Consider the following 9,477-nt stretch of genomic DNA (forward strand, 5'->3'; position numbering starts at 1 on the left):
TGGAATCCCCATGTTCCAATTTCACAGCTGAATTAATTGCTCTATATTTTACATGTAATTTGATTAAAAATTGTACACCTAGCATATACATGGTGTGTTCTGACAGCTTGAGTTGTCTTTTGGCTCTAAATTCAATAAACTTTCATTTCAAAACTAATCATATAATTTTGTCAATTAGAGGGTTACTACATGATTTAAATTCTCGAGGTTATTTTATAAAATTTGTTTGGGTTCCAGCTCATTGTAGTATTCTTGGCAATGAACAAGCCGATTATTTGGCAAAATTAGGTGTTTTTCGTGGAATAATTTATAATCGTGATATTTTTTCCTATGAATATTTCTCCAAACTGAAGAAATATTCATTGAACAATTGGCAAGTTTCTTGGAACGAAAGTGAACAAGGACGATATTGTTATTCCATTTGTCCAAGAATTAAGAATCATCCTTGGTTTAAAAACTTGGATGTTGGACGTAATTTTGTTTGTTCTATTTCAAGATTAATGTCTAATCATTATATTTGTAATGATTATTTGTATCGTATGAATATAATAGATTCTAATCTTTGTGCATGTGATAAATCATATGAAGATATAGATCATATTGTTTTTGAATGTCCTCGTTATAAATTACCTAGACAAAAACTTATGGATAGAATGGTTTGCTTGAGCAATGATATTCCTGTGTCTGTTCGAGATATTTTGGCCATTAAATTTCTGCCCATCTTAAAAATAGTATATCAATATTTAAATGAAATTTCTTGTCAAATTTGATGCTCGCTGTTTTGTTTTTCCTTTTTATTTTTAGAAACCACTTCCCTAGGATTCGATTCCGATGATTCCGATCAAGTATTTGACCCCTGATTTCCATACGTGTGGTGGCCCATTGGATGTCGTCGGCTCTGGCATGGAACAATTCCGGATGAGCCTTTAATATTAAGTTTTCTTTATTTTGTAATTACTGTTTTTTTGAAAAGAAAAAGAGGTTTTATGCCTTTTTGAGAACGATTTCGTAATGTAAGGAAATCACTCAAAGGGGCTTTTCCCTCTTTCAAAATCAGAAGTTAAAAAATAAACATAATAATCCATCAGAAATTCCTTCAGTTCTGGATTCTCTAGGGTTTTTACTCCCGTTCCGATCTTTCATTTAGAGATTTCATCCAGGATTAAATCCTGCCTTCATTCAGATATTCCCGCAGAGATTCATTGAATGATACTTTTGCTGATTCCTGGTTTTACTCGGGGATTCTTTTATAGATTTCTCACAGGATTCCCTAAGAAATTTCCTGTTCCTTACAAGGATTACTTCATCGGAATCATCTCTGAATTCTTTCCGAGTTTTCCACCGGGATTTCTTCATTGATTTCTCCTGAACTTTTTGAATGGATTTCTTCCGACATTTTTTTTTAGATTCCTGGGAATTTTCTCGGGAATCCTTCATAGGTTTCTGATGGGATACCTTTAGGGATTATTTCAGGATTCTATTTTGTCAAGCATTTCTCCAGGAATCATTTCTGGAATTACCTATTCCTTCCTCGGATTCCTTCACTGATTTCTCTCGGGATTCCTGTAGGGAATTCTTCTTGGATTCCTTTATCAATATTTTCCAGATTTCATCAAGGACTGCTCCCGGAATTCCTTCAGAGATACCTCCCGAGTTTATTTCCGGGATTCCTTTACGGATAATTCCTGAGATTGCACCAGGGGTTCCTTCTGGATTCTTTCCGGGCCCTTTGGGAAATTATCGCAGTATTTCTTCGGGATGCCTCCCGAGTCTTTTAATGATTACGTCAAGAATCCTTTCAGGGATTTCTTCAGAGATTCTTTCCGCTATTCTTTCAGGAAACCCTTCGGAGGTCCTCTATTAGAAGTTACTTAAAAATGTCCATAAATTCGTACATTAGTGCTTTCAGGATTTTCTCAAAGATATCTTCCAAGATTCGTCCAGTACTATCTCCAAATAGTCATGCAGAAGTTTCTCTAAGAATTTCCTTATTTTCTCAATCCAAGACCGTTTAGGATCGCAAATTATTTTTTTCATAAATCTCCCTCCCGAAGAACATCTTTGACGACACGGAAAGTGTTTGATTGATGATATCATTTCTGCTCAAACAGAGCAGAACGCCTTTTTTCCTTGCGCTCCTCTCAAGATAATCTTGACTAAAAGATGTGCAGCCCGGCCAGTAGGTAGGTAGTGGACTGCGCCCCTTATCCAAGCACTGGTGCGCACATTCACGCACAGTGGTGGAGAAAACAACCAGCAAACCGGATTGACGTTTCACCTAAATGGGAGATAACTGCTTCGACGGCTTCGAATCGTCATCAATAAGCGAACCCACTTCATTCATGAATGGTGGATTCACATCACGCGCGCCCACGCCCAACAACAAAACTCGTTCGCTATACGGATCGATCGGTCGCCAATATTAGTATGGACGACTGTTGTTGTATACGGCCGGATGACCGACGATCAAGTTGAGTTTGGCGGCGAAGCAGTCAGTGGACTCAATGCAAACAATCGATATCGTCGACGATGTGTATTTTGGAATCGAAGGGGAGAATAATTTTGCATAATTTGTAGTGTAGGTAGTGGTAATTCAATAGAAACTCTGAATTTCTTCATCTTTGAAGGGTTTTTAGAAGGTTCGATGGAGATAATTGGTGGAAGATTATCGCGAGATAAATCTCTCAAGGAATTCCGGATGGCTTCCTCGAAAAAATGCCTATCGAGGAACCCCTTGCAAAAATATTAAAGAAACTACGACTGCAAAATGGTCAATTGGGTTTTTAAATTAAGAAAAAATCTATGATTTTTTATTTTTAAACGAAAGAGCACCTTTTTCTGAGCCACTATGATTTTTTTCAGATTTTTAGAACTTTATTTTGGTACCTAAAAGCAATTTCAAAGAAATTTTTTGAAATCACCTTTTGACAGCTGGGCAACTGCTTGACAGCTCCGTCCAGTACAAAATGCGACGAGGGGTGATTCGACAAATCGCTCCCATACAAATCTCGAATTGATTTTTAAATAGGTTCCCGGGCACCAAAATTGATGAAAATTTGGATTTCGGCTCAGTTTGGCATGCAGATTCAGAATATGGAATTATCTCAACACCACTAAAGAAGCCAATTGGCAAAGAAAGCTCTCCTTCAGGAATCTGGCGAGATTCCCTTCAGGAATCAGGAGAGATTCCCTTCAGGAATCTGGCGAGATTCCCTTCAGGAATATGGAGAGATACCCTTCAGGAATCTGGAGAGATACCCTCAGGAATCTGAAGAGATACCCTTCAGGAATCTGGAGATACCCTTCAGGAATCTAGAGGGAAACCCTTCAGGAATCTGGAGAGATTCCCTTCAGGAATCTGGAAAGATTTCCTTCAGGAATCTGGAGAGATTCCCTTCAGGAATCTGGAGAGATTCCCTTCAGGAATCTGGAGAGATTCCTTTCAGGAATCTGGCGAGATTCCCTTCAGGAATATGGAGAGATACCCTTCAGGAATCTGGAGAGATACCCTCAGGAATCTGAAGAGATACCCTTCAGGAATCTGGAGATACCCTTCAGGAATCTAGAGGGAAACCCTTCAGGAATCTGGAGAGATTCCCTTCAGGAATCTGGAGAGATTCCCTTCAGGAATCTGGAGAGATTCCCTTCAGGAATCTGGAGAGATTCCCTTCAGGGATCTGGAGAGATTCCCTTCAGGAATCTGGAGAGATTCCCTTCAGGAATCTGGAGAGATTCCCTTCAGGAATCTGGAGAGATTCCCTTCAGGAATCTGGAGAGATTCCCTTCAGGAATCTGGAGAGATTCCCTTCAAGAATCTGGAGAGATTCCCTTCAGGAATCTGGAGAGATTCCCTTCAGGAATCTGGAGAGATTCCCTTCAGGAATCTGGAGAGATTCCCTTCAGGAATCTGGAGAGATTCCCTTCAGGGATCTGGAGAGATTCCCTTCAGGAATCTGGAGAGATTCCCTTCAGGAATCGGGAGAGTTTGCTTGCAGGAATCTGGAGAGATTCCCTTCAGGATTCGGGAGAGTTTGCTTGCAGGAATCTGGAGAGATTCCCTTAGGGAATCTGGCAGATTCTCTTCAGGAATCTGAAGAGATTCCCTTCAGGAATCTGAAGAGATTCCTTTCAGGAATCTGGAGAGATCCCCTTCAGGAATCTGGAGAGATTCCTTTCAGGAATCTGGAGAGATTCCCTTCAGGAATTTGGAGAGATTCTCTTCAGGAATCTGGAGAGATTCCCTTCAGGAATCTGGAGAGATTCCCTTCAGGAATCTGGAGAGATTCCCTTCAGGAATCTGGAGAGATTCCCTTCAGGAATCTGGAGAGATTCCCTTCAGGAATCTGGAGAGATTCCCTTCAGGAATCTGGAGAGATTCCCTTTAGGAATCTGGAGAGATTTCCTTCAGGAATCTGGAATCTGGCATCACGCACGATGCCAGTCGCCGCAGAGGCCGCTCAGTTTCGCTTGATGTGGGTAGATATGTATTAGTGAGCTCGTTCAATATTATTCAAAAACTTTTATTTATGATATGTAATGCTATGTAATGTAATTCTTTATTTGACTAGTTATCTAATCACTACATGATTCCTTGGAGAAAAAAATGGAGAATCTTCTGGGGAATTAGGGATTTGATTAGAGGTGTAAATAAAGGGACAAACAAATAGATAAACAAAAACGGCAAAACTTCTTGAAAAGGCGGTTTTTGTTTTGTAGGATCTCTAAAAAAACCCTTTGATTTTTTTTGTAAAATTTCTCTGAGAATTCTTTTAAATTTGTTTTATCTGTTCTCTCCAGGTACCAACTAAGCTTTTTCATTTCGTCTTTCAGGTCAGGAGGATTACGATCGGTTGAGGCCTCTGTCCTACCCGCAGACGGACGTGTTCCTGGTGTGTTTCTCCGTCGTCAGTCCCAGTTCGTTTGAAAACGTCAAAGAAAAGGTATCAGGATTATTTTGTTCTTCAAACATAGATAAGCTTACGACAAATTGCAATCTTATCTTTTCCAGTGGGTACCGGAGATAACGCACCACTGTCAGAAGACGCCGTTCCTGCTCGTCGGGACGCAGATCGATCTGCGCGACGAGCAGAGCACACTGGAGAAGCTGGCCAAGAACAAGCAGAAACCCATCACACTGGAGCAGGGCGAGAAGCTGGCCAAGGAACTGAAGGCGGTCAAGTACGTCGAGTGCTCGGCGCTGACGCAGGTTAGTATCGATATTGTTAATGCTACAAACGATCAACATGAAATGAAACGTCAGTCTTGTAAAGTATTTCGCACGAGTAGATTGCATTATTTGCATCATTGCTTATTTATAAAGAGTGGCGGCCTTCGGAATTGTTCGACCAGGCTAACCCGGGGATGGCGACGGTGTTCGTCCATACACGGCAGACGCATTCATCACCAGTCCGATCTTTGCTGCTTCGCATTGTATTAGCTGCGACGGCGTGGTATTCAGCATGACCATGCAAGTTGAGAAGCAGGCTTTACCCCAGTGAGTACGTCACACCAAGAAGAAGCACCTAAGTGTGCTTCGTTAATCAGTACTGGCCCGTGGAAACTTTATGATAATGGTTCTTCCGAGGAAGGATTCAAGTTCTCAAGGCGATAAAGAGGAATTGATGAAGTTGGCAGTAGGTCTACAGGCCATGGAGAAATTGAAAGGACATCAGAATTATACCTGGTGGTCCTTTGCAATGAAGATAAGTATCGCATGCGAAGAAGCGTTACTTGCAGTGAAAATTGCTGAAAACCAGAAGGTGAACTCAGAGATGTGCGAGCTCGCGCTGGCGATCATTTGTCTGTCCTAAAAGGAGCAGAACGACAGTTTGAACAAGACCGTGAGAACATTCAAAGAAGCTTGGGACAAGCTGCAACAAGCATTGCAAAAGAACGGGCATATCAGATAGTTTTGGACAAGTTGACGTCCATTGAACTCAAGAACCTGAAAAAATCTGAAACGGACGAAGATTACGTGGATCAGTTGGTGACGACGGTGAACGATTTGAGTTAAATAGGATTCAAAGTCCACGGTCAGAGGCTTGCTTCTTTGCTGCTTAAAGAACTTCTGAAATATCAATCTCCCATCAATCGCCCTCTTCTGTGATGAAAATAAAACCTGTTAAGGAAGTTAAAATGGCCGTCGAAGATCTCTGGTACTGGAGGAGGAACTGTTTCTGCGAAATCGGAATTCAAACAGACGATGACAGCCAAACGAATGGTGGAATGTGTAAGGTACTCACGAAGAAGATTTCAACAGCAAGTTTGATGTCCGAGGTGGAATTGTGGCATCGACGATTAAGCGATCCGAGCAAGCAGTTCATGACCAAAACGACTTCGCTGGTGAAGACATTAGAACGCCTGTCTATTGAAGTACTTCAAGTGCAATAGACGTGTTTGATCTACTTCTACATTTCGACATTTGTAGCAAATGTCGGTATGACGAGAGTTACAAGATGTTCCTGTGCTTCTTCGAATCCAAGAACCGAGTGAAGGAGGTTTACAATTCAAAGCAGTTTGCCTGCGCGACGAAAGTGACGATAAATCAAGATCCTCCTAACCGATAACGGAACAGAGGTACATTTGTAATTGAAGAAGTTCATGAAGCTGGATGCAGTGCCTTTTGAAACGACATGCCCATATACCTGAACAGGATGGTGCAACGTAGCGTATGAATCGAACGCTGGTCGAATAAGCAGATACATGATTATTGGTGCCATGGAGGAGGTTGTATCTACCGCAGAGAACAGATGTCACACTCATGCATTGAAAGGCAAACTCCAAAAAATAGTTGGTCCTAGAGGAAGCTCATTCTGGAGCGTATCTTGAAGACAAATCGAAACAATCAATAGAATCCATAGAGTTGCTTCTGTTTTGCGAAGTTCGTAAAAAAATGTAGAGATTGTTGTTGGCATTCAGGAGGATGAACGTCAAAGCACAATGGGAATGGCAAGAACGAAATGTATTGTAACTGCCGTTTGTAGCTCGCCACGTGAACGTTTCCGAATGCAAATAAATGCTTGTTTTTTTTCCATTCAGATGTGTCCGTTCTCCGTGTATACAAGCAAACTCACCTGCTCAAGAATGATATTCCTACAAGAGTTCCTTCTGGGACTACAGGTGTTCCTTTTGGCGTTTCTCAAGAAGATCCTTCTAGGATAGTTCAAGGAGTTATTTCTAAGATTTCTTCAAAAACTCTGGCGATTTAGCCAGGAATTTCTTCCGGTTTCTTTCATGGATTTCTTCAAGAATTTATGTCTAGCTTCCTCAGGATTTCCGCAAGAACTCCGAGACACTTCCAGGGTTTTTTTTTCATGGATTCTACCAGGAATTCATCAGGAACTCTTCCTCGAGTTCCCTTTGGAATTTTTCCTAAAGTTTCTTCTGTGATTTCTCCAGAAGTTCCTTCTGGTACTTTTCAAAAAGTGCCTTTTGGAATTCTGTCTTCAAAGTATTCCTTCTGGTAATTCCTAATTCTGAGATTGCTTCAGGAGTTCCTTCCGACATTCCTCAAGAATTCCTTACGGGACTTCTTAACGAATTACTTCCAGTCTCCAGGAGTTCTTTCTTAAATTTCTTCTGGGGATCCCTTATGAATTCTTCAATAATTTTTTACTGGGATTCCTCAAGAAGATCCATTACGAATACATTCAGTAATTCCTTCCTTGGTATCTCTCATATCCCTTGAAAAATCCTTTCTGGAATTGATCCATGACCACCAGACCGATTCTTTAAAGAGTTTCTTTTGCGATTTCTCCAAGAGTTCCTTATAGGAATTTCGACAGGAATTCTTCCGGAAGTTGTCTTTAAATTCCTTTCTAGTTGTTGGAGAACTGATTTCAGGATTTAACCAGGAGTTCTTTTCGGGAGTTCTCTATGAGATGCATCTTGAATGTTTTCAAAAGGATTTCTTCCGGAATTTCGTAATGAAACACTGGTATTCTTCCAGAAATTTGTTCCATAATTCTTCTAGGAATTTTTTCAGGTTTTCTTCTGGAATCTTTACCGGAAATCCTCCAGGAATTGCTTTCAGAATTCCCTCAAGAATTGCTTGGGAAAATCTCCCAGGAACTTCATTCGGGAGTTCTCCAGGAGCTCCTTCCTGGAATCCTCCAAGATTTTTCCTGACACTTATTTTAATATAAGGAGCACTTCGTTAAGAAATTCCCGAGAAGTATCTTGAAGGAACTCCTCAAGAAACTTGAGGATCATCGGGTTTTACCTGGAGGGAACACCAACATGAAGCTTCTAAAGGATTTCGAGCGTATCTCCCTCTCATCAACAAAATAAAGTGATTGTTGGTGGAAATGTAGAACTCATTGATGAACAGTAAGGATCCACAGATGAACCGAAGGAACCGGTTCAATTCATGAAGCTTCATTCTTGACTGGAAATTGAGGATTCTAAATATGTAGTCCAAGAAACCAGGAATGCTGTAGTTTCTGGTCGTAACATCGACGTGGGTGACACCTGAGAGTCAGCATGCTGTCGCTTTCCCATCGAAACTTGATAAATCCGCTGAATCAGGATGTAGCAGTCGGAAACGCTAACCGCCAGGCAAGTAGTGTTTGGATTTTGTGTGCCTTAGTTCGGTTGCTGTTCCCGAAGATTTTGCAGAACCGACTCCGCAGAAACGATGACTAAAAAGGTCAAACAAGTAGAACAAACATTGCATTCGTTCTTCAGACTACAGTCAATCTAAGGTAGTGCGTGATTACCTCGAAATCAACGGCTTGTATGAACATCAGCTTTGGCAGCGGGTGCCTAGTTGCTGTTCGATGTTTGATAACGTCCATCGAAGTCACAACGGTCAGGCTTAGACATGTTCAGACACTGGTTATGGGCCCAGTGTGCCGGCTGTAGGAAGTCTGAAGCTCTGAAGACAAAGAAAAGCTAGAATCAGACATTGTTTTTGCCAATAGACGAAGAGCGGAACATAGGTAGACGAAGGCTGAAGCACAACTGCAGGATGCAGCGGACGATCCGGCGCAAATGGGCGTACCTTTGGAAACTCAGTGAATCACCTACCATCGAGAAGTAGCAAGGACGTCAGAACTATGCATCATGTTCGTTTGTGATGAATATGATGTTGATACTTGATACTTGATACTTGATCTTGCATAGCTCTAGCAGATCGGTCAAACTGGATCTTGACGAGAGGTTGTTGTCGAGATATGCTTAAGTATTGAAAATAATTATTACAGCCTGGTTATGGTTTATAGCGAAGACTCCAAAAGACGGCATTCCAGAACGACGAACTGCTGCAAAGATTTAGCCAGCTCGACAGATACACCCGTCAAGCTTGAACCTTGAAGAATGTGCCTGTGTAGAAGATGATGTGAACGAACTAGTCACCGTCACGACGAACAGCTTGAGCGAGATCGAATCCAAATTTAATGACCAGTGGTTGACGTCGCTGCTGATGAAAGGACTCCCGGAATACTGCAACCCAAAGATCATAGGGGGCTTGGAGCATCG

General features: G+C 41.4%; 2 protein-coding genes across 3 annotated transcripts in view; one reads left to right on the forward strand and one right to left on the reverse strand.

Annotated features, from left to right (window-relative positions):
- LOC109418392 (UDP-glucosyltransferase 2) overlaps nucleotides 1-9,477 on the reverse strand; it is a 740,033-nt gene that overhangs the window by 729,273 nt on the left and 1,283 nt on the right. The gene's annotated exons all lie outside the window — the stretch shown is intronic.
- LOC109426117 (cdc42 homolog) overlaps nucleotides 1-9,477 on the forward strand; it is a 54,742-nt gene that overhangs the window by 28,859 nt on the left and 16,406 nt on the right. For both annotated transcript variants that reach the window (XM_062859325.1, XM_062859324.1), the window contains exons 3-4: nucleotides 4,831-4,940; nucleotides 5,009-5,206. In XM_062859325.1, coding sequence (XP_062715309.1) covers nucleotides 4,831-4,940; nucleotides 5,009-5,206 — 308 coding nt within the window. The remainder of the gene's footprint in view (nucleotides 1-4,830; nucleotides 4,941-5,008; nucleotides 5,207-9,477) is intronic.

Source organism: Aedes albopictus, chromosome 3 (genome assembly GCF_035046485.1).
Source record: "Aedes albopictus strain Foshan chromosome 3, AalbF5, whole genome shotgun sequence".
Classification (NCBI taxonomy): Eukaryota; Metazoa; Arthropoda; class Insecta; order Diptera; family Culicidae; genus Aedes; species Aedes albopictus.